Source organism: Daphnia magna, linkage group LG7 (assembly GCF_020631705.1).
Source record: "Daphnia magna isolate NIES linkage group LG7, ASM2063170v1.1, whole genome shotgun sequence".
Classification (NCBI taxonomy): Eukaryota; Metazoa; Arthropoda; class Branchiopoda; order Diplostraca; family Daphniidae; genus Daphnia; species Daphnia magna.
Genome location: NC_059188.1, coordinates 12695900 through 12717560, shown reverse-complemented (window position 1 = coordinate 12717560; position 21661 = coordinate 12695900). Strand labels below are relative to the sequence as shown.

The window sequence follows — 21661 nt, the reverse complement described above, 5'->3', positions numbered from 1 at the left end:
AACAGAAATAACAGCCAATTTTATAGTTGACACTGACTTTGAAAAGGAGGGGGAGAAAACTTGTTTCTTTGAAGTCACCTTGGTTTCATTTAAACTATCGTTCTAATTTGCTTTTCTGAAACGAAACGATACACCAATGCTATTATTTGTATGGACCAAGCCAAAATTGATAACACTTCTGCCCACCAAAAAAATCGTGATTCTACGGGTACCCTTACAATTCTGACTTTAAGACTATTACTGCTTGCATTAATATTCAAAGATTGCTATAAATTGATTTTTTACCCGATTTCAACGGTATCCTTGAATAAACCCCGACTGAAACCTGAACGAACGCCCAGAGGGATGATTTTCGCATCAGGGCGTCTTGGTTATTTCAAATCCGATTCCAGAACAGAACAACGACTTTCAGGTATTCGAAAAGGTTGTTGGATGCATCAGTCCCTCGATAACATCTTCTCCTGGTATAAGTTTCAAAGCCAGCAGAAGTTGTCATTACTTTTCCTTGTGCTACCCACGGTGAATGTAGCTGTAGCTTTACAGCAATGCTGACCAAGTCGTCACGCCAGCTTTACTTACAAAGCATTTTACTTGTTTCATCATTCATTGACATTTTTAACGTGTTAAGTTTCCATCGGTCGAGGTGAACGACTTGCTTTTAATTAAAATTTTTCGTCAAAGTGTGTCCATCATTTTAAAGCATTGATTAATTACATTGTTTGTTTTGTTTTGTTTTTATTAAACAGCGTTTATTGCAAGAGGACAATCTCCGAAAAAGGTTACAATGTTTCTAATTGGTGGAGTTCTTTACCTACTGCTGAGAAACAGGTTCAGCGATTGAGCAACCAGCGAGAGGAAGCGATGGAAATGTTCGGTCCCGGTCCGGGCGTTGATTTGAATGTAACACTTTTACCAATAGTTGAATTCCATCAAAGTAACCAAGCATGCTATGCCGATCTTGGATGTATCACTCGCTTCTCGTTTGCCGATCCGTTGTTATGGCCGATTAATTTGTTGCCCGAGTCGAGAACAAAGATAAACACGCATTTCACGCTCTACACGAGAGAAAATTCTAATCCGCAGGTGAAAATTATTTTGGATTTGACAGAGGAATGTCTACTATTTATTTTTATTACAGCCTCTAGTTCACATATCTGCTGATGACCCAAACGGGATCGCTGCAACGACATTCAAAGCGACCCGCCCCACCAAATTCTTCATCCACGGCTGGCGCAATACTGGCTATGAAGAACTCTTCTTTGTAAGATTTAAATTTTAAAAATAATAATTTCTATGAACTACTAAACCGTTTGTCAGATATTCGTGCAAAGGTTCCTGGTTAAAGGTGATTACAACATAATCAGGGCTCATTGGGGTGGAGGGTCGCGGTCCATCTATTTCCAATCCCATGCCAACACTCGCCTTGTTGGTTTGGAAATTGCTCTCCTCGTTAATACGATGGTGGTGAGCCACAGATGAATAAAAACCCTGCCTAGAAACTTTGTTAATGTTCCATATTTCCATGTCTGATGGCAAAAAAGGAGAAACTTGGTGTACAGGCGACGGATGTTCATCTGATTGGACATAGCCTCGGAGCCCATACTGCAGGCTACGCTGGGGAAAACATTCGTAACCTCGGACAAATTACAGGTAAGATTTTGTTGTTACAAAGATTATAGCTCTCCTAGTGTAAGGGTTTGTTGGATCTTTATAGGTTTGGATCCTGCCGGACCGTACTTCCACGGGCTGCCGTCATTTGCTCGTTTAGATCACACAGACGCTAATTTTGTTGATGTCGTCCATACTAACGCTGGATCTTTGGGTGATCTTCGTTAATCACATATGCAGTCAGGCTTTTACTTAATAAATTACTCATAAGGTTTCGGGATTGTAGAATCTTCGGGTCACTTGGATTTCCGTCCCAACGGTGGCAAACATCAACCCGGCTGTCAACCTACCGATTTGCAGGCCATTTGGAACGACCCCACTGCCATCGTGTCAGATGCCTCCACTTGCGATCACATGAGGTCTGTCCGTTTCTACAGTGAATCGTTAATACCGACAGACTGCTCGACTGTTGGATACGAATGCTCGAATTATGAGTCTTTCAACAACGTAACAACCGCTGAAAGTCAATTTGTGAGTTTTTTTATTACCATTTAATTCCGTTTAATCAGGGTCTTTGTACGTCATGCGGATTGGATAATAACAAATGCGCTCCGTTCGGTTTGGAAGCGACGAGTTTCCCGACTCGTAGCAGGAAAAATGTAAATATTTATTTCAAAACTGGAGGCGATTTTCCTTATTGCAGTAAAGGATCAAAGAATTTAGTATTCATTTTTTATTTAATTTTAATTTTGGGTTTGAACTTACAGGATATCAATACCTTATCAAATTAAGCTTGGGGAAAACCAGGAATGCGAAACCGACAATCAGCGGAGAACTTCGATTGTCTGTTAATGGACACACAGGCATCCTGCCAAACATTCAAATGTAACCACCTAGTTCTAGCTTCGTGGAAAATTATTTAATATTAAAAAAAAATTGATCTCACTTAGGCCGAAATCCGATTACGAGCACGGGAAAGATTACCGATTCCTTGCCGCTGAGCCAACCAACGTGGGTCCCGTCAACACAGTCAATCTCCGTTGGTTTCCTGTGTTGACGAATCTGTTCGATCCGACTTGTTTTCTGGGGTTCTGCGACCAAAGGATGTACGTCAAAAGCGTCACCATATCATTGCTCAACAGCTACCCCGATGCGTAATTGCAAAAAAGTCATCCGAATTGCAATGGATTCTTAAATGTTTTTTTTTTTCTTCTTTTTCTGTCGCATTGGCAAATTTAGAAACAAAATCGCCAACACTTTTGAAAATTGTCCCGTATTTGGACCTGCCGCCATCGGTCCTTTGTTCAACACGGAGCTAAGCGTTAGCAATAACTGCTCGTTAACGTTTCCATCGCTGGTCTCAATCTTGATTCCGGGACCTTGGATTGTATACAAAAAGTAGAATTGGAAAAATTATATAGCCTACATGGAAACATTGCAAATAAATGCCAAACAATAAAACGGTGATCAAATATACTATAATATAATAATACGAACTGCACTGTATTTTGCATGCATTTACGATTGAAGCACAAATACTGATCTCGGTTTAACAGGACCAAAAGTGCTACAGACAGATTTAAATGAATGTAGCCATAAAAACGACAAAATCGGCAATTTGATTTTGCATCTGGTTTGTCTATTCTACCTTACCTTCTTGCAGGGCGTGATGCAACTGTAGTTGGTGTTTTCGGAAAGCGGAAAATACGCATAAATACACTGTCAGTTCGTTTTTCGGCGTGAATACGACATACAAAAATTAGAAACACTGCGATATCGTACAGGATTTTGGGTACCCTCAGTTTTAGACAGTAGACATCCCTCCACCAGGTAATAGCTGTAAAAATGTTCCGAGCAATAATGTTAAGTTTGGAATTCGCGTTTGCTCCATAAAGGTCAAAGCGGTTTTGTAATGATGTGCAAGTTTTTAAGTCGGTTTTACTTCCAAAACCTTTTACTTTTAACACTTTCCAATGAGATCTACAGTTTACAACACCTCCGACATTCCAGGTAACTGAAATTGCGCTAATCGAAATGACAGCAAACAACTGAATTTGGATTGACCTCGAGGGTTCAACTTTTTCAAAACAGAATCCTACGACGTTCTTCTTTCCCTCCTGGTGGTGTAAACAACTTCTTTATTAGTTGCAATATTTTACTTACTGGGGAAGATAAAACAGGTTGAGCAAATCACTTATCAGAGGGAGAAAGATGTAGTTGATCAAGAACAGGTGCTTGACCTAAACCAAACGCTAACGGCAAACCTTGCCTTGCAACCCGAAAACACCGTCTGCTATGATGATCTGGGCTGCATCACCCGTTTCTCTTTTTCTGACCCGTTGCCATGGCCGATTAATTTATTGCCAGAGGCAAGAGAAAAGATCGATACTCATTTCACACTCTACACAAGAGAAGTCCCCAATCCACAGGTAAAGGAAAATAACTTTCCTTAACGTGGTATCAAAGTATATGATTTTTTTTTAAATACCATAATTTAGCCTCCAATTCGAATATCAGCTGATGACCCAAATACGATTTCTGCAACGACCTTCAAAGCGACTCGTCTCACAAAATTCGTCGTCCATGGCTGGCTTAGTACTGGCTATGACGACATCACTCAGGTAAGCTTTATTACACATGGGTTGCTGAACTCATGGGAGTAATTGACTGTTGTATCCACATTGATTCAATCTTTTTTTTCTAAAGGAATTTTTGCAAAGCCTGTTGAACAAGGGGGATTTCAATGTGATTTGCATTCATTGGGGTGGAGGTTCGTCTACTTCTTATTTCCAAGCGCATGCCAACACTCGCCTAGTCGGTCTGGAAATTGCTCTACTTGTCAACACAATGGTGGTAATAAGCAAACAGCTAAATTCTGAAGATAAGAAATTTATTTTTTAATTTTTCATACCGTTAGAATAAAATGCCAAAAGGAGAAACTTAAAGTCAAGGCCACCGACGTTCATTTGATTGGCCACAGTCTAGGTGCACATACTTCAGGCTACGCCGGAGAAAAGATTCCTAATTTGGGGCAGATCACAGGTGATTATATTGTCAAAACAAGAGTAAAAAATTATAAGTATTTCTTTTTTTCTTTCAAGAAGCCCCACGTTAATTATTTACCTAGGTCTGGATCCTGCCGGACCATATTTCCGTAGAATGCCCTCGTTTGCTCGTTTAGATTACACCGATGCTCAATTTGTTGATGGCGTCCACACTGACGGTGGTTTCATAGGTGGTTTACTATTTATTAATTACGTTTGGTCAAATATCAATTTTAAACATACCTTTCTCCCTTCTTTCGTCTTTGAACTCGATTAGGTATTTACGAACCTGTGGGTCACTTAGATTTCTATCCTAACGGCGGTAGAAACCAGCCCGGATGTCCAACTTCCGAGTGGTCATATTTTTGTCATCCTTTTTCAATTCTATCAGATATCACTGCATGCGATCCCTTGCGTGCAGTTCATTACTACAGCTCATCATTGAAGGACACCTGTCAAACTGTTGGATACGAATGCTCTGATTATGAATCCTACAATAACGTAATGACAACCATTTAACTCATTCTTGTTGTAAGTAGTAAATGGTATGATTGCAAAAAGGGCGAATGTACATCATGCGGATCAGACAATACCAGGTGTGCCCCATTTGGACTGGATGCTATTAAGTATCCATCGCGAGCCAGGGTTAATGTCAAACTTTATTTTAACACTGGCCAAGTTATGCCGTATTGCAGTAAGATCCACAATTTTTTACGTCAACGTTTGAATTCTATAAATATAAAATAATTTTTTTTAGAATTCCAGTACATCGTTTCTGTTAAATTGGCTAAACCTCTTGTTGCCAAACCCACTGTTAAAGGCTTACTCCGATTGTCTGTAATCGGAGAAACAGACTACATCCCAAATTTTTCGTTGTAAACATTAGATTAAAATGATGTTAGAAAACTGAAGGTACTCATTTATCAGCTATGTCTCTTTTGTTCCATACTAGGCCGATGTCGGTTTTGGAGCATGGCAAAGATCACCGGATTCTGATGAGTTCCCCATCTAGCCTGGGCCCAATCAAAAAAGTATTTCTTCACTGGATATACATCCATTTCGATTTGCTAGATCCCAGTTGCTTTTTTGGGATCTGCAACAAAAGACTTTACGTCAAAAGCGTCACCGTATCCTTGCTCAACAGTTATCCGGAATCGTAATTGATCAAATTTTAAATCTTCAACTGAAAAATTGATTTCTAAACTCCTTTTTGATCTGCCGGATTGGGAAATTTTTTAGGAACAAAATCGCCAACACTTATGTGAATTGTCCACGTTATTCACCTGCAGCCATCCCCACTTTGCAAAGCATGGAATTTAGTACTGAAAACAGTTGCTCTTCAACTTCTCAGCTTCTAAACGTTATCTGGAATGCTGAACCTTGGATTTTTTCCTAACGCTAGAATTTTCAGGCGAGTTAAAACAAATAATTAAAAATTTAAACATATTACCTTCAAGCTGAAAAGGCGTTACTGAAACGCAGTGTGAAAATAATAGAATGTTTTTTATTACAACAAAACAGAATAATCTTTTTATTTAGTTTGCGAGAAAAAAAAAATTAGCTCACGTCAGAAAATTTTCTTTCCGACTCTGCTTCAGCCCCTCGTTGGCTGAAACAGGATTCTGCGTGAAAAATGGAAGCGAATTGGCACTGGACTGATGTCACTTTCATGGCCATCATCCTCACATCCACAGTCATGGGTGTGCCGACCAACTGGTCGTAAGATGGTGAATCCAAGTTCCATAGCATTTTCGCACCCACTGATTCCAAGAAAGAACAGACCACTTTTCATAAAAGATAACATTCTCATCATCTGCAGGGCCATATCAGACAACTTTTAATGATCCTGATACAAATTGACTAGTCGTGATCGGTTGGGCGTGCTAGACTGGTTGCAAGATCCAGTCAAAAGCGTAAATAACCACCGAGAAAAAAGGGTATATACTGGTATATATTACCACATTACATGAACTTCGTCCATGAACAAAACCTGTTTTCGGGCGAATTAAGCATCTTCACTGTTAGTTCGTTTTTTGGCGTGAATACTACGTACAAGAATAGGGAACAGGATATCGTGCAGGTCCTTGAATTCACTCAGTGTTGGATAGTAGCCACCAGGTATTAGATGTAAAAACTTTTCAAGCAGTGTTAAGTTTGGAATTGGTGTTTGTTCTATCAAGGTCAAAAGGGTTTTAGCCATGCTGTACAACTATTTAATCTGGTTTTACTTCCTAAATCTTCTACTAGTCACACTATCCCGAGAGATCTGCAGTGTACAAACCCTCCGTGATTCGAAGTAAGTGAAAGTACTCTAACCAAAATGACAACAAAAAATTGGGTTTGGATTTACCTCAAGGTTCCACTTTTCAAAACAGAATCACACGTCGTTCTTCTGTCCCTCCTAGTTTATTAAACAACTTCCCAATTGAATGCAACGTCTTCGTTGCTGGGACAGGAGAACAGGTTGTACAAACCTCAAGTAATGGGGAGAAAGATGTAGATGACCACGAACAGGTTCTCGACCTTAACCAAACGCTGGCAGTAACAGTTGCCTTGCAACCAGAAAACACCGTCTGCTATGACGATCTGGGTTGCATTACTCGTTTCTCGTTTGCTGACCCGTTACTATGGCCGATTAATTTATTGCCAGAGGACAGAGAAAAGATCGATACTCATTTCACGCTCCACACAAGAGAAAACCCTAATCCGCAGGTAAAGGGACCTCTCTCCTAAATTGCAATAAAAATATACTGTATTACATATTTTTGTTTTAAAATAATACCTAATTTAGCCTCCAATTCGAATATCAGCTGACGATCCAAATATGATTTCTGCAACGACATTTAAAGCGACTCGCCAAACAAAATTTTTTATCCATGGCTGGAACAACGATGGATATGAAGAGATCTTCCAAGTAAGCTGTATTCGCATCATTTAGGTTCCTGAAATGATGGAAGTAATCGATCGGCATATTGTTATTGATTTCATCTTTAAAGTCCCCCTCTTTTTTTTAAAGGAATTATTACAAAACCTATTGAAAAAGGGCGATTTCAATGTGATTGGCGTTCATTGGGGTGGAGGTTCGTTTGCTATTTATTTCCAAGCGCACGCCAACACTCGCCTAGTTGGTCTGGAAATTGCTCTACTTGTCAACACAATGGTGGTAATAAGCAAACAGCTAATTTCTGTCCGTAATGTACTTTTAAATGTTTCACATCGTTACGAATGATATGCCAAAAGGAGAAACTTGATGTCAAGGCGGCCGACGTTCATTTGATTGGGCACAGCCTCGGTGCACACACTGCAGGCTACGCCGGAGAGCAGATTCCTAATCTGGGACAAATTACAGGTGATTATTTTGCCCAAAAAATAATAAGAAATTATTATTATTATTATTATTTTTAAAGAAACCTTTCATAATTATTCATCTATAGGTCTGGATCCTGCCGGACCATATTTCCGGAGAATGCCCTCCTTTGCTCGTTTAGATTACACCGATGCTCAATTTGTTGACGGCGTTCATACTGACGGTGGTTTCATAGGTGATTTACCATTCTTTACTTGTAATTTTTTGAAATGCTTAATTAGAGTCAAATACCTATTAAAATTGTTTTAAAAGTACTTCTATTTTTAACTCGATAAGGTATTAAAGAACCTGCGGGTCACTTAGATTTCTATCCAAACGGCGGTGGAAACCAGCCCGGTTGTCAAACTTCTGAGTGGTCGGACTTTTGTGATCCTTTTGCCGCTTTGACAGACACTATTGGTTGTGATCACATGCGAGCAATTCATTACTACAGCTCATCTCTAAAGGATATCTGCCAAACTGTTGGATACGAATGCTCTGATTATGATTCCTTCAATAACGTATTGACAGCTATTTAACTCATTGATGATTGTTGAAATAGTCAATTGTATAAAGTTTTGATTGCAAAAAAGGGCAAGTGCACATCATGCGGATCGGACAATACCAAGTGTGCCCTTTTTGGATTGGATGCTATTAAATATCCATCCCGAGCCCGGGTTAATGTCAAACTTTACTTCAATACTGTCAAAGATGATCCATATTGCGGTAAATATCGTCATCTTTGCCCTTTGAAAAACTAAAAAAAAATAATTTTTTTTTTCAGCATTCCAGTATATCGTTTCAGTTAAATTGGCTAACCCTCGTGTTGCCAAACCCACTGTTAGCGGCTTACTCCGATTGTCTGTAATGGGAGAAACAGACTTCATCCCTAATTTTTCGCTGTACACATTAGATTAAAATTGTGTTTGAAAAGTTAACCTACTCATTTATCAGCTATGTCTCCTTTGTTCCATACTAGGCCGAAGTCGGTTTTGGAGCACGGCAAAGATCACCGGTTTCTCGTGAGTTCCCCATCTAGCCTGGGCCCAATCAAAAAAGTCTTTCTTCAATGGATATACATCCATTTCGATTTGCTAGATCCCAGTTGCTTTTTTGGGATCTGCAACAAAAGACTTTACGTCAACAGCGTCACCGTATCATTGGTCAACAGTTATCCGGAAACGTAATTTATCAAATGTTAAATCTTCAATTGAAATATTGGTTTCTAAATACCCCTTTTCAATCTGCCGGTTTGGCAAATTTTGTAGGAACAAAATCGCCAACACTTATGTGAATTGTCCACGTTATTCACCTGCAGTTATTCCCCCGTTTCAAAACATGGAATTCAGTGTTGAAAACAGTTGTTCTTCAACCTTCCAGCTTCTAAATGTTATCTGGAATGTTGAGCCTTGGATTTTTTACTAACGGTAGAGTTGTCACGTGGAGTTAATTTAAACCATTAAAAATTTAAACATTTTAAGTTCAAGTTGAAAACGTGTTACTTGAACGCAGTGTGAAAATGGGTTTCTTCGCTAACAATGCAAAAGAAAAGCCGTGGCTTTAATCAGGAATTAAAGGGAATTCTTTCCCACCTTGCAGTAGAGTAATAGTGAAAAGATAATTCTTTTTTTATTACGTACCGATTGGATAGTTAGGAGAAAGAACATTATCACGATGAGCATAAAATAGTAAACTCACTTGGGGGCATTAAAATATTGTTATCTCTCGTTTTCTGAACATATTTGGTGGTTGTTGACGGGCAGGAGGTTGGGAACGAGTTAACGAGCTTTTAATTCAGCACATTGTCATTACAGTCCTTTATTTGTGATGTTCCAACAGACTTGCCTCCAAACAGCTCAATCCCCTGACGTTTATTACAACAAAACGGAATTATCATTTCATTTAAGTTGAGAAAAAAAAAGAAATGGTTTACCTCAGAGAAGTTTTCCTCTGGGCAATTCTGCAGTTCCTCGTTGCCTGGAACACGATTCCGTGAAATAGCCCGGAGAGAATTAACACTGGACTGATGCCCAGTTCCATGACCATCATCCTCAACATCTTCAGTGATGGATGAGCCGGCCAACTGGTCGTAGGAAGGCGAATCCAAGTTCCAGAGCATTTTCAGACAAGATGCCGTTGGCATCCGCTGACTCCGGGGAAGGACGGACCACCTTTCACAAGCGATAACATTTCCATCATCTGCAGGGACGCTGGTCAATTCGTAATTATCCCAACACAAATCGGCTAGTCGTGATCGGTTGGACGTGTTCGACTGATTGGAAGATCCAGTCGGAAGCGTTGCCGGCGTGAACACTAGAGGCGTTGCTGGTTGCGGAGTAAAAATGACATCGTGTCGTAACAGCAGCGAAGAAAACGGCCTATTCAGGGCCTCCACAAAACTAGGAGCTGGAGGCGAAAAACAAAAATCGACGTTTTCGATGTCATTTGATTCATCTTGTTCGCAGTCCTGGAACAAATCTTCGTTTTCTGAATCAGAGTCCAGCATATTCCACTCGTTCTCAGGTGGAGGAACATCTTGAATCTCTACCACTTTCCTGGTGGGTGTGGTTGGTTTTGTTTCACTTCGATTTCTGTAGGAGGTCCAGATGTATTGCACCAGGAAGTCCCAGATTTTCCTTAACGATATGAGGCTAAGCAGTCGTCTGTACAGCACGAGTGAATCCCTTTTTAGACAAACGGCCGTGCTCTGGCAGCTTTTCTCGTCCTCGAAAACATCATCATCTATTTCTTCGTAGTCTACATCGTCATCTTCTTCTTTGGACTCGCTAGCTCGCGATAGTAACTTGGCGAACAATTCGTTGTAAGATGGATGACGATGCCAATCTATATATAAACGCCATGAACGGCTTGGCTTTTTCCAGGATTTGAACCGGGTGTCAGTAAGGTGTCTCATCCCCATTTCAGATAAAATCTTAATTTCCACATCATTGCAAAGAGAAATGACAAATGGAAATTTAGAAGGAAAACTATTGGATTAAGCACGAAAGAATAGGTCAGTTAAAATGGAGTGTGGTTGTTTTACCTTTCTTTTTTAGCTGTGTTAATTAAAGATGAACACCAAGATAAAAACAGCTATCGTGCAACAGGTAGTAATGCTCTGATAAAACTGAGGAATGATGACGGTTCAGAATCGCTTGTGATTGTGATTGTTCGGTAAGTACTTCTGCAAATTCGACAGTGCCAAATTGTCGCAAAAAAAGTGAGGGTAGGGCAGGATAGGTTTCCCGGGAAAATATGAATTTTTTAAACTTTGTGCATAACGTATTTTGAGGAACGCAGTGTATTGAGTAAATTCAAGTCTCCAACAAACTTTAAAAATTTAAAGCGTGTTAGAATAATAGCTGTTCAATATTATGCATTCACGCGAGAGGTAGCTTAAATAGTAGGAAAAACGACTACAGTAATTAGATAGAAGATAGTTTTGCATCAAAATGGATAAGATAAAATAACCCAATCAGTTAAACTTATTCGTCAGACCAAAGTGGATGAATTTTCAAAAAATACCGAAACAGTTTTCTCGTTTTGTATAAATAAATTTGGCATTTGCCAAAATATTTGTTTGTTTGTTTTTTAACCACCGCCACCACCACCAGCGCCTCCGCCGCCGGAAGATGAAGAGGATCCGCCTCCGCCACTAGCGCCACCCGCTCCAGATGCACCGGGAGTACCTGGAACACCAGCTGTACCGTCTCCTCCGGGAGTACCTGCTGCACCTGCCGCTCCAGACGTACCTGGAGTACCTGGAAGGCCGGGAGTTCCATCATTTCCCGCAGGGCCAGGAGGACCAGTAGGGCCACTAGGGCCTGGAGGTCCAGTAGGGCCTGTAGGTCCGGTAGGGCCCGTAGGTCCAGTAGAACCCGCTGGTCCCATATCACCGATTGGGCCTAATGAAATAGGATTATGTCAATTAATTCATCAATTTAACAGTAACGATTAAATTGATAATTTAACATTCATACCAGGTGGTGCTGAGATTGGGATTTGGGACCCGTAAAATCTCATTTTATCGCTGACTAATTTTCCTATGTATCTGCCCGCTTTATAAAATGGGTCCATTCGAGAAGTTTTGCGTGGAGTCTCCGTTAGTTCTTGTTCTACTTGTTCATCTCCGGAATCTAAATGATTGTCGAGAGGTATTTGCATGCGTCAAAAAACAATTAAAGCGTATTGAATTTCAGTTACCCTACCATTAATTAAGTCAGTGCCTTGTGGTTGACTTTCATCTTCAGAAGGATACATCGGTGGACCTACTGGGCCATCAGTTAAAGGATCGACATCCAAAGAACGACCACCACCGCCGCCACCCCCACCACCACCGGATGAAGACGAAGAAGATCCTCCCCCACCGCCGGATGCTCCAGCAGCTCCAGGAGCGCCTGGCGCTCCAGGAGCACCCGATGAACCGCTGCCACCAGGGGGACCAGCTGCTCCAGCTGCTCCGGCTGTTCCCGGTAAACCAGGGATGCCGTCATTTCCACTAGGTCCCGTTGGTCCTGTAGGTCCTGTAGGACCCGTAGTTCCAGTTGGGCCTGTTGCTCCAACAGGTCCCGTGGGTCCCGTAGGCCCTGAAGGTCCCGTTGGGCCTGTTGGGCCTATAACAAAAACAGGAAAACGAATTTTTTTCTGTTACAATTTTTTTTTTAATTAAACGAGTTAATTGGTATTTTACCTTTTGGTCCTGGAGAGACAGGAATATAATGCGAATAAAATCTGACTTTTTCACCAATGTACCTTCCAGCTTTATACCAAGAATACGCTCCGGGATCTTCTAATTTCCGCCCATATGACTCTATTGATGAAATTCGTCTTTAACACAGTTGCAGGAATCGTAGTTGCCATTACGTACCGTAAGATTCGTCACCAGATAAGGAATCCATCGGTGGGCCAACTGGCCCGTCTGCGTCCATCTGTTCTCCTTGTTCTAGAGGATGATTCAATATGGAAGGATTTACGATTGGGATTTAAACTCACAAGAGTTCATCATAGTACCATGGGGTTCCTCGGATGACGGAGGCACTAGAGGACCAGTAGGTTCATCTCCGGTACTTCTTTTTTCCCGCAGGGCTTCATAGTTCTCTTCGGACCAGGGATCCAAAGGGCCTGCCGATGAAATGGAAACGTAAGTTTGTTACGTTTCTCTCAAATGCAGATTAAAATCAAATAAAGGTAGAGCTGAATAGGATGTGTACCTGGATGTAAATGATTTGAATGGCGATGGAGTTCGCTTCCGACGCAGAAGACTGCGACGAAGCAACTGTAGAAAAATAAGGGAATTAGCATAGTCCTTCCTTTGCCGTGGTTTCAAATATTGTGTTGCTATTTTCGTCAGCCAACCTCTTTTTATACCATTCTGTCGTGAGTGTCCGCGTGAATCAATAGCCTACTTGTTGCCTATGCCTAGCCTAGTTTTAGAATATCCTCTGAATTTTTAGAAGGAAAGAAATGATTTTATTGTTTTAAATAATAAAAGCAGGAGATGGTGAGATCGTCTAGGAATAGCCTGCGTGTCTAACTAATTTCTTTTTTCCCTAAGTGAACATGTTTCCTTATATAACGTTTTGGAATGTGGCTCTCAACGCGAAAACCTACTGCGAATTTTCTGGGAGACACACACACACGCAAACAAATCTGCTATTACTTATTAGTTGAGTTTGAACAGCTCAAATCGAGCATAGAGACATTAGGCTGCCTCACACAGGTGAAAAAGAATGAAGGCAAACCATAATAAGGAAGCTACGGGAGTTGCTGATGGTCAAAATTTTATCTCCTTGATTTAGTTTCGAATAGTGTTACTTACTCGTAATATAAAACCACTGAATGAATATCGTTTTTTTTTTGTGGATTCGTATACGATGGCCTACCTGTTAAGACGTGTGAAACACTCCGGGTGGTATTTGTTTCCCGCGCGATAGTTTTTCCTGTCTGCTGGTAAATATAGTCTATATTTAACAGTTAATCTGTTCAAGTGGAAAACAACATTATGATATTAAGAATAAATGTTTTGCTTTGTTACCTTTTAGAAAGGCAAACAGAAGTGTTCCATGAAAAGCAAGTCGATTCTCGATTCCACGTTGAATTGAGTGTTCTGAATTTTGGTGTTTTGGCAACTGCAGTCAATGTCACACGTATTTACAATAGGCAGGAGCAGCTTTGTAGTTGTGGTCAAATACTATAGATCTTTCAGAAAAATATGCGCGGGAAAATCAACGCTCCACTACGTCAGCACACAGTCTGAATAATGAAAGTCTATAATTAGCTCCTCCGTTAAATAGAAATCTCTGTTGGGATCCAATTAGCGTCCATGATTGGCGCGAGTTATCTGAACCATCTTTGAAAGCTTCCTGCTTTAGTTAGGCTGAATTAGTGTTGGTCTGGTGTTGGTGGTCACGTTTTCTGTGAATCCCTATCGCCTTCTTCGTTCAACGTGATACACGTTGCCAGCTCTTGCATTTTTCTCCAATAAAATTGTATCAATGTTTGAAATGAAATGTTTCTCAGCTTTATTTTTACTTTTGAAAATTGGAAATATTTTTAGTTTTTTTTTCTCTACGCCCAATAGATGGCTTGATTATTAAACATTGGCAGCAAAGCTTTTTTCCCAATTTGGTTGTTGGATATTTCAGGTAGAAAAGGAAATCTTCTTTGAAGGTAGCCAGATACAACTACAACGTTATACTACCTGACAGCATTCATCTCTTGCCTTTTAAGCATCTTTCTACCAAATCGGTAGCAGTTTCTTTGGCTGATTTTTATTTGTTAATGGACGTCGAGTCGACGTCAGTCACCACAAGTTCGCGCCAATAGCTTTGCCCCAATTAACAATGGACGTGCTGACTGTTGTTTTGTTTTTCATCGTGGCTTCGCTCGCTTGGTACTGGAGGTGGGAACGCTCTATTTTTGTTCGGCAAGTGGACGACATCCCTGGACCGCCCAGAGTGTTTCTTTTCGGAAACATCTTTGCACTCCCTCGAGATGGACCAGGTAATACACGAAAAGTGTAACACGAATAGTTTACGGAAGCTTGGGAATCGTAAAGGTCCTGCAAACGTGCGCTAAACAGGTTAGTTTTTCTAAGTAAGCCCAGAGGGGCAATGGGGGAGAGGGAGAATCCAGTGCTTGAGGGATGGTAAACTTTCACATTCCTAAATGTTCAGTTTCTAAACCTGCAGATCTTATTTTTAATAAGAAATTGGTTGCCTTAAATTAACCAGTTAAAGAGAAGAGATCACTTAAAGACCAAAAGACAAATGATTCTCGGTTGGCCTCAAGGAAAATAAAGATTTATCGTTTCGAGTAGAACTATATAGTCTCACCTCGTGGTAGGGAACATATCAACAAGTGGTTGAACATTCAGAAAGTCTGGCAATGCTACTCTTTCGGTGAAACAGCATGAGTGCGAGTCACAGTACGGATGGGTGACCGTATCGAAGCAACCTGGAGACATTTGAGGGTTACATGCATACGTTGTGTAATTCTTAGAAAAATATCAGGGAAAGTAACAACAAGATAACCGTGTTCCTATGGATTGCAAATATCATCCTAGTTGGAACCCCGTATCTCGCTAACATTTTAGCTTTTCCATTTTCTCAGTTTCTCACATGTTATTTGTAACACGATCTTCCATCTTAGCACTGTATAGCTTCATCTTATTGTTCTTATGAATAATAATTAGAATGGTAAAAATAACTAGTCTGTATTCTGTAAGGACTGTTACAGATATTCAATGTAAAATGGACAAAGGCTTATGGCCACATCTATCGATTTTGGCGAGGTATGTTCGCGATTGTCAACATTTCGTCTCCTTCCGATGTCGAGGTACAGAATCACTTTTCTTTATGATTCTCCTCGAGAATCTAAATTTTTCTTTCTTCCAGGTCATTTTGACTAGCCAAGTTCACATCAATAAAAGCATCACCGGTGCTTTTCTGTTACCATGGCTTGGCGATGGACTCTTACTGTCTGCAGGTTGGCAATAGCATAAAAAAAGGCTATCCGTTTTTATGGTTCAACGATTTTCTGTTTTTCAGGCGATAAGTGGAGGAAAGATCGAAAATTGCTGACTCCGGCATTCCACTTTCAAATTCTTGATGGCTTCTTTGACGTCTTTAATCGCAATTCCGAAATCTTTGTCGAGCAAATCAAGAAAAGATTGTTGGTGGAAAAGGAGATTGATATTTATCCAATGACTTCCCGATGTACGCTGGACATCATATGTGGTATGATTGTTTGGAACGAATAGCTTAACTGGATGTTATATTAGATATCTCGCTCGTCATTTATGGCAACCAGAGGCTGCAATGGGAATCCAGATTGATGCCCAATTGAATTACGATTCCGAATATATCACAGCAATTGACAGGTAGGAGAAAAATCAATTTGAAAAATAGAATTGATGCCCGAATATTTTCTCTGGGTGAAAGAATCGAAACGATGATTCAAGGAAGAATCAACTCTCTTCTTGGACTACTGCCAGATTGGTTCTACTTTCAATTCACGCCCCATGGACGAAAACTTCAAAAGTTCTTGGATCTTGTTCACGGTTTCACACGAAAGGTGGACACACGGAAAAGTTGATAGTGGGGTTTGCCTTTGATGATAATATGATCTAAACAACAGGTTATGATGGCTAGGAAAGCCATAGTGGATGAACAAAATGCTGACGAAGCTGCAACGGAAAATCAGCAGTCAGGATCAAGTACCTAAATTTGAACTAAAATTGTCGGGAAGTTATTCAGTGTCCCCTATTTAGGAAAAAGACGAGCTTTTCTAGATTTGCTGTTGGAAGCTGCGCGAAAGGGGGCTGCCATGAGCGAGACAGACATAATTAGCCAAGTCGACACTTTCATGTTTGAGGTAAATTCATGAGAACAATCCGTGTTTATGACAATCCAAATGATGTCAATCAAATCTTCCAACCAGGGTCACGACACCACATCGGCTGCTGTTACATGGTTCTTGTACTGTATGGCAACGCATCCACATGAACAGGTACGAAAAAGCTAACAGTATTTCAATGGAATTAATCTAATGCACACAACTACATGCACAAGGATCGAGTTTACCAAGAGCTACAGGACTGTTTCGGCGATTCGGACCGGCCTTGCACCCTAGAAGATCTATCAAAGTTGAAACATCTGGACTGTTGCATCAAAGAATCATTGCGTCTTCATCCGCCAGTTCCATTTATTAGGCGCGGGATCAACCAGGACGTCCGTTTAAGTGGCCACACTATTCCAGCCAAAACTTCCTTAGGAATTCAAATTTACGCTTTACACCATAACGAGGAATTCTTTCCAGATCCAGAAGCATTCAAGCCGGAACGATTTCTACCCGACCAAACGATTGGTCGAAATCCATTCGCTTATGTGCCGTTCAGCGCTGGTCCAAGAAACTGCATCGGTATTTGTTTTTGTTTAATAGTTTTCCATTAGGCTTTCAAGCTCACATACCAAATGCTTTATTTTAGGTCAAAAATTCGCTCTTTACGAAGACAAGGTGATTGTGACAACTCTACTTCGTCAGTTCCGATTCGACATACATCCAGATCGTCTCCCAATACGAGAATCATTGAATATGATTCTGAAACCAGAAGGTGGAATGCCTTTACTCATCACACCTCGCTGCTAAACGTCACTGTATCAGCAATCGTTACCTAACTCATCCGTTCAACAGGAATCAGATGTTGATCGCCCAGAAATCACGAAAGTACAGTTCAGAAAATGAGTGCCAATTTTTAAACATGTAGTGACTAAACGTAAGATAAAATTTTAGTTTTCATTATGAATTATTATTACCACAGACAAACAATTCCATCCGCAATTTGACGCATTTCATTTGGTTTTGAAGTCCTGCGGTCATTGGAAAACTGAATTTAAACTCTTATAGAATTTTATAGTAAACTTCCTTATACCCCGTTAGATTAAACAATTTAGAAAATGGCATACGATATTGGCTCTCAATACAAAAGGCAATGTTGATCGTTTGTGTGCTGCTCTTGAAAGGTGCAAATCTAGCTGGATGCACTGTTGGATAAATTCCTCTTCCAGTCGACGATTTTCATAGCCTGATCCCGTCCTGACGAAAACGCTCCATGCGCTGTCGAATGATGCGAAACATCCAAGGCTTCTCCAGCGAAAATCAACGAAGGAACCTTGATGAAAAATGGTTAGCCGGTTACAAATCAAACGTAGCTGACAGAAAGCGATTTAGTACCTGTTGCCCGTCGACTACGGGTCCCAATGGGTCAAGTATTTTTGGATCAAAAACGCCAGTTCGATAGCTGAACGCTCCACGAACATAGGGATTCTTGTGCCAACGGGTGCTATTAAAACGACACAGAGAACAGATGCTATTTCCGGTAAGAAACAAAATAATTTTACGATTGTAATTACCGAATGGTTTTAAAAGGTCTTGGAATTGAAGGATGGCCCGTGAATTCTTCCAACACTTTGACACATTCTTCTCCCAATTCCTCGTCCCCTATGTCTTGCTCGGCCAGGTAAAGGGCACCTCGACTACCAACCCAGCCTAGCAACACTGCAGGATTGGAGGCTTGCACGACGTCAAAGCCCGTTAGGTAATGATACCAAGGCTCCTTGTAAGCTAAACTGTGACCCAAATGGGTGTCAGTCCAAGCGAATTGAAATCCCTTGCAATGCCTGTGTAAAAATAATGAAATCAGAATTTCGATAAAGAAATAGTAAGACATATCATTTGGTGAATGTGCTTACCCTTCCCAGAATGGTTCATCAAACATCATGGCAATTTTTGTGATGGATCCAAAACCAATGCAGTTGAATCTGGCCAACCAATCAGGGGGTAGTTGAGGCTGAAAAAAGTCTTCCCAGTGTTCTCGCAGGAAACCAATTGAACAAGTTACGATGACGTGTTTACATTTATACTCTTTTCCGTGGACAGTCTTCACGACAACACCAGACCCATCGGCGTTATTACCCTCCCAGGTAATCTTCTCTACAGGTTGGGCGCACTTAACGGCATTATCGGGGATTCCTTTTAAAAGATGATTGACGATTGCGATAAATCCACCCTTCACTAATTGACAGTAATTTCCCGGACATTCTTGGTATTGGTTCCATGCTTCAACTGATAGCTCATCCAGTCGGTGGCATGCATTGTCAATTAGCTGATAATTCTTGTGCCACTCGAGCAAACCTTCCAACTTGATATCATGATGAACTTCCTTCTTCACCGAATCGAAGATTTCCTGAATGTTCTCAGCTGCTATAGCGTCCGGGTTATGTAACGATGTTTCCACTAATTTCTCTACTTCTTCCACAGCCTCAGGATCGACACGAATACCACACTGAGTATAAAAATTCCCTACGAAACAAAGCATAAAATATGTTCGACTTTCACAGAGTTTGCCACTTTTTTCTTTCTTTTTACCTTCGCCCTCGAATGATGGTAAATTCAACAGCAATCCGTTACGAGCTGCATAATCGTACAGTGTGTTACCAACCTCTCCGTGTATGAATTGTGCACCGTAATCGAAAGGAAAATTCTGTATAAATTCCGTTCGGACTCGACCTCCAGCTTGTTCTTGAGCTAAATAATATAAATTTTTTTAAAGCCGACGATACACAAGGATTCGATTCCAATGGAAAGTGCCCATTACCTTCTAAGACTAAAACGTCTTGCACTCCATTTTGTATAAGAGTACGGGCGGCAGAAATACCGGCTAATCCAGCTCCGATAATAATCGTGTCGTAGGACAGGTTCTCCATTTTAAGCCACTGTAAATGAAGTTTGGTAAATAAATAGGTCAAGAAATATTTACATATTTACTTGACCCACAAAGCAGATGATGATGCAGTTACAACAGTTGCTGAATTACTCAGGGTTTTACTAAAGCATCAGCTGATACAATATAGTGGTGTCACAGAGGTTTTTCTCATACACATCAATCACTGTCAGATAAGAAAAATGGCTATCAGGTTACTGTTACAGACATACATGGGTATAATGAAAATAAGAGTCACAGGTACAGTTTCATTTTTCTTCTGAAATTTTCATCTGTGTAACTATGTCCTCAACAACTTCCCACACATGGGCCTCATCTGAAGTCTTTCTAACACTTTCTCCCTTTAATGCCATGATGTTCTCAATATTCCATTGTTTTTTAGTATCTGTAAACCAACCAAGGTTATCAGCGATAAGGTGGTTATTTGCACAGCCATCACACTTCACAATTACGACCCCAGTTTGGTAGGCTTGCTTCGAAATATTTTTCTGGTTTCTAGTACTACATACTTCACAGGTATAGGCCAATAGCATTTTAACGGGGATAGTTGTAAGTTCTTGTTTCGTAGGATCTGAAATAGGGGTCTCTGTTTTGTTAATCACACAACATTTGGGTACATGTGTTGCAATAAGTCTGAAACTATGCTTGGGCCTGACGAAGCTACCGACAGGGAAAGGGTTTCTCACTAACGAATTAACACTTCGGATCAATTGGAAGCTCTGCTTTAACGACATTGTGGTGCTCAATATAGGGTGCTTCACAGGAAAATGTCAAATGCTTGCCTTTAATCAAAAAAGAAACCGTATGAAGACTCGTTAGATGTATTTTAAGTGCACACCAATTTAAATAAGTTCTACCTGCAAAAGAAGTGATGTGAACGTCACTCTTCTCGATGCAATTTTATTATCGTGTTTGCGGATAGGAGACGTATCTTCCACTGCACAGCTGGTGGCTTTCAATTTCTTGGAACTTCTCAGGAGGAGGAGGGTTCATCATTGGTTCCCTAAGGCGGTGGCGCTGGCATTCAGGCACTATTTTGTTGTGGGTTGCGGAATTGGGGTTGCATAAGCCTTTTCTTGTGCAAGACCATAGCCCACTGGATGTAATAGCTAAAGCCTGGAGCTTCCCTATCTTGCCCGTTCAATCGTTTTGACGCACTCCCTACCTCCTTTTTTCCAACTTGGAATTGACTTCAGCGCGTTCTACTGGTGTCGTAGAACAACATTTTTCAAAATATAAACATGCCGTTTTTACAAATACTTCGCTATATATATAACAATTGTGTTTTACGTTTATTTTCAAATTTTTTCTTTGTTGTATGAATACAAATGCAATATAATTATTTTTTGAAATTTTCGTTTATTTAATGTAAATATTGTATAAAATGGTGCTAACACTGAAAAAAAAAGGCAAGAATCAGATAGGGTCTGAACCTAATACCCATTCTCATTTAATGCACTTGTCAGACGCGTTAACCACTCAGCTATGCTATACCTGAAATATATAATATAACTAATAAGATAACTCTACTACTAATAAGAATAATAATTAGTCTTTTTGGATTGAAAATTTTTTATTCTTGATAATACAGGGCCTTTTCGTAACTTGACGTTTAGCAATAATAAACACAAGATAAAATTGATGCTTAATAATTTTTGTTTACTTACATCCTTGTTATTCAATTAAACAGGAGAAGACTTGCAATGAAAAATATTCCAAACCCGTAACTTTTGTCTTCAATTTCAACACTTTCAAAAAGTAAAAAGAACTCTAACATCAAAACGCTAAAACGACAACTAACTGTTTTGTTTGTTTTTTGTTTTGTTAACGATTGTTCAATGAAGTTCCAAGAATCTTTGGTGGTGGTGCTAGTGTCCATTC

General features: G+C 40.3%; 6 protein-coding genes and 1 long non-coding RNA gene across 12 annotated transcripts; 4 read left to right on the top strand and 3 right to left on the bottom strand.

Annotated features, from left to right (window-relative positions):
* The first annotated feature begins 392 nt into the window (after positions 1 to 392).
* LOC116928119 (pancreatic lipase-related protein 2) lies at positions 393 to 3100 on the top strand. 2 transcript variants are annotated; one of them, XM_032935202.2, is made up of 11 exons: positions 393 to 643; positions 747 to 1083; positions 1139 to 1261; positions 1318 to 1464; positions 1542 to 1650; positions 1715 to 1822; positions 1895 to 2115; positions 2178 to 2310; positions 2376 to 2493; positions 2559 to 2762; positions 2848 to 3100. In XM_032935202.2, the coding sequence occupies exons 1-11, from the start codon at positions 546 to 548 to the stop codon at positions 3008 to 3010; spliced, it is 1761 nt and encodes a 586-aa protein (XP_032791093.2). In that variant the 5' UTR covers positions 393 to 545; the 3' UTR covers positions 3011 to 3100. The 2 variants fall into 2 exon arrangements, with proteins under 2 accessions (XP_032791093.2, XP_032791092.2); XM_032935201.2 differs by having other exon boundaries at positions 1880 to 2115.
* LOC116928135 lies at positions 1091 to 2694 on the bottom strand. Its single transcript, XR_006649893.1, has 4 exons — positions 2555 to 2694; positions 2374 to 2476; positions 2157 to 2301; positions 1091 to 2074 (listed from the first exon to the last, which is right to left on the bottom strand). It is a non-coding gene; the product is annotated as an uncharacterized LOC116928135 (long non-coding RNA).
* Positions 3101 to 3746: 646 nt separating the features above from the next.
* On the top strand, positions 3747 to 6191 carry LOC116928132 (pancreatic lipase-related protein 2; the record flags this gene model as incomplete). Its single annotated transcript, XM_045176785.1, has 10 exons — positions 3747 to 4037; positions 4107 to 4229; positions 4315 to 4461; positions 4542 to 4650; positions 4736 to 4843; positions 4930 to 5153; positions 5214 to 5346; positions 5410 to 5527; positions 5605 to 5808; positions 5892 to 6191. Coding segments are annotated over 10 exons (1614 nt in total), but the record flags the coding sequence as incomplete, so codon positions are not given.
* A 580-nt stretch (positions 6192 to 6771) lies between these two features.
* On the top strand, positions 6772 to 9478 carry LOC116928120 (pancreatic lipase-related protein 2). Its single transcript, XM_032935204.2, has 11 exons — positions 6772 to 6948; positions 7028 to 7364; positions 7444 to 7566; positions 7669 to 7815; positions 7893 to 8001; positions 8087 to 8194; positions 8296 to 8519; positions 8592 to 8724; positions 8783 to 8900; positions 8978 to 9181; positions 9267 to 9478. The coding sequence occupies exons 1-11, from the start codon at positions 6851 to 6853 to the stop codon at positions 9421 to 9423; spliced, it is 1758 nt and encodes a 585-aa protein (XP_032791095.2). The 5' UTR covers positions 6772 to 6850; the 3' UTR covers positions 9424 to 9478.
* A 130-nt stretch (positions 9479 to 9608) lies between these two features.
* LOC116928124 (collagen alpha-1(I) chain) lies at positions 9609 to 13343 on the bottom strand. Its single transcript, XM_045176784.1, has 9 exons — positions 13209 to 13343; positions 13009 to 13119; positions 12866 to 12940; positions 12689 to 12808; positions 12207 to 12611; positions 11979 to 12134; positions 11593 to 11903; positions 9932 to 10930; positions 9609 to 9862 (listed from the first exon to the last, which is right to left on the bottom strand). The coding sequence occupies exons 1-9, from the start codon at positions 13297 to 13299 to the stop codon at positions 9788 to 9790; spliced, it is 2343 nt and encodes a 780-aa protein (XP_045032719.1). The 5' UTR covers positions 13300 to 13343; the 3' UTR covers positions 9609 to 9787.
* Positions 13344 to 14640: 1297 nt separating this feature from the next.
* On the top strand, positions 14641 to 17996 carry LOC116928122 (cytochrome P450 4C1). 2 transcript variants are annotated; one of them, XM_032935208.2, is made up of 11 exons: positions 14641 to 15000; positions 15725 to 15834; positions 15894 to 15984; positions 16047 to 16235; positions 16309 to 16378; positions 16440 to 16572; positions 16636 to 16714; positions 16769 to 16872; positions 16939 to 17007; positions 17070 to 17418; positions 17486 to 17996. In XM_032935208.2, the coding sequence occupies exons 1-11, from the start codon at positions 14841 to 14843 to the stop codon at positions 17644 to 17646; spliced, it is 1515 nt and encodes a 504-aa protein (XP_032791099.1). In that variant the 5' UTR covers positions 14641 to 14840; the 3' UTR covers positions 17647 to 17996. The 2 variants fall into 2 exon arrangements, with proteins under 2 accessions (XP_032791099.1, XP_045033386.1); XM_045177451.1 differs by lacking the exon at positions 14641 to 15000 and adding an exon at positions 15419 to 15652.
* On the bottom strand, positions 17785 to 20796 carry LOC116928123 (spermine oxidase). 4 transcript variants are annotated; one of them, XM_045177453.1, is made up of 8 exons: positions 20638 to 20796; positions 19825 to 19946; positions 19655 to 19772; positions 19426 to 19584; positions 18750 to 19359; positions 18411 to 18677; positions 18232 to 18340; positions 17785 to 18169 (listed from the first exon to the last, which is right to left on the bottom strand). In XM_045177453.1, exons 3-8 carry the CDS (start codon positions 19761 to 19763, stop codon positions 18029 to 18031), a joined length of 1395 nt encoding a protein of 464 aa, XP_045033388.1. In that variant the 5' UTR covers positions 19764 to 19772; positions 19825 to 19946; positions 20638 to 20796; the 3' UTR covers positions 17785 to 18028. The 4 variants fall into 4 exon arrangements, with proteins under 4 accessions (XP_045033388.1, XP_032791101.1, XP_045033389.1 ...); XM_032935210.2 differs by having other exon boundaries at positions 19834 to 19946; XM_045177454.1 differs by lacking the exon at positions 19825 to 19946 and having other exon boundaries at positions 20638 to 20787.
* Positions 20797 to 21661: the final 865 nt, after the last annotated feature.

What these genes read in the sequence shown, in the direction of transcription:
- LOC116928119 (XM_032935201.2), top strand. Translation starts at nt 546, where the DNA reads ATGCTGACCAAGTCGTCACGCCAGCTTTACTTACAAAGCATTTTACTT. An exon ending in TTAAGTTTCCATCGGTCGAG is followed by an intron (nt 644 to 746) that starts GTGAACGACTTG and finishes TTTATTAAACAG; the next exon opens with CGTTTATTGCAAGAGGACAA. An exon ending in TCCTCGTTAATACGATGGTG is followed by an intron (nt 1,465 to 1,541) that starts GTGAGCCACAGA and finishes ATGGCAAAAAAG; the next exon opens with GAGAAACTTGGTGTACAGGC.
- LOC116928120 (XM_032935204.2), top strand. Translation starts at nt 6,851, where the DNA reads ATGCTGTACAACTATTTAATCTGGTTTTACTTCCTAAATCTTCTACTA. An exon ending in CAAACCCTCCGTGATTCGAA is followed by an intron (nt 6,949 to 7,027) that starts GTAAGTGAAAGT and finishes TTTTCAAAACAG; the next exon opens with AATCACACGTCGTTCTTCTG. An exon ending in GAGAAAACCCTAATCCGCAG is followed by an intron (nt 7,365 to 7,443) that starts GTAAAGGGACCT and finishes TACCTAATTTAG; the next exon opens with CCTCCAATTCGAATATCAGC.
- LOC116928124 (XM_045176784.1), bottom strand. Translation starts at nt 13,299, where the DNA reads ATGCTAATTCCCTTATTTTTCTACAGTTGCTTCGTCGCAGTCTTCTGC. An exon ending in TTCAAATCATTTACATCCAG is followed by an intron (nt 13,120 to 13,208) that starts GTACACATCCTA and finishes TTTCATCGGCAG; the next exon opens with GCCCTTTGGATCCCTGGTCC. An exon ending in AGGCACTGACTTAATTAATG is followed by an intron (nt 12,135 to 12,206) that starts GTAGGGTAACTG and finishes ACAATCATTTAG; the next exon opens with ATTCCGGAGATGAACAAGTA.
- LOC116928122 (XM_032935208.2), top strand. Translation starts at nt 14,841, where the DNA reads ATGGACGTGCTGACTGTTGTTTTGTTTTTCATCGTGGCTTCGCTCGCT. An exon ending in CGTCTCCTTCCGATGTCGAG is followed by an intron (nt 15,835 to 15,893) that starts GTACAGAATCAC and finishes TCTTTCTTCCAG; the next exon opens with GTCATTTTGACTAGCCAAGT. An exon ending in TACGCTGGACATCATATGTG is followed by an intron (nt 16,236 to 16,308) that starts GTATGATTGTTT and finishes TATGGCAACCAG; the next exon opens with AGGCTGCAATGGGAATCCAG.
- LOC116928123 (XM_045177453.1), bottom strand. Translation starts at nt 19,763, where the DNA reads ATGGAGAACCTGTCCTACGACACGATTATTATCGGAGCTGGATTAGCC. An exon ending in AGACGTTTTAGTCTTAGAAG is followed by an intron (nt 19,585 to 19,654) that starts GTAATGGGCACT and finishes TATATTATTTAG; the next exon opens with CTCAAGAACAAGCTGGAGGT. An exon ending in CCGTAGTCGACGGGCAACAG is followed by an intron (nt 18,170 to 18,231) that starts GTACTAAATCGC and finishes TTTTTCATCAAG; the next exon opens with GTTCCTTCGTTGATTTTCGC.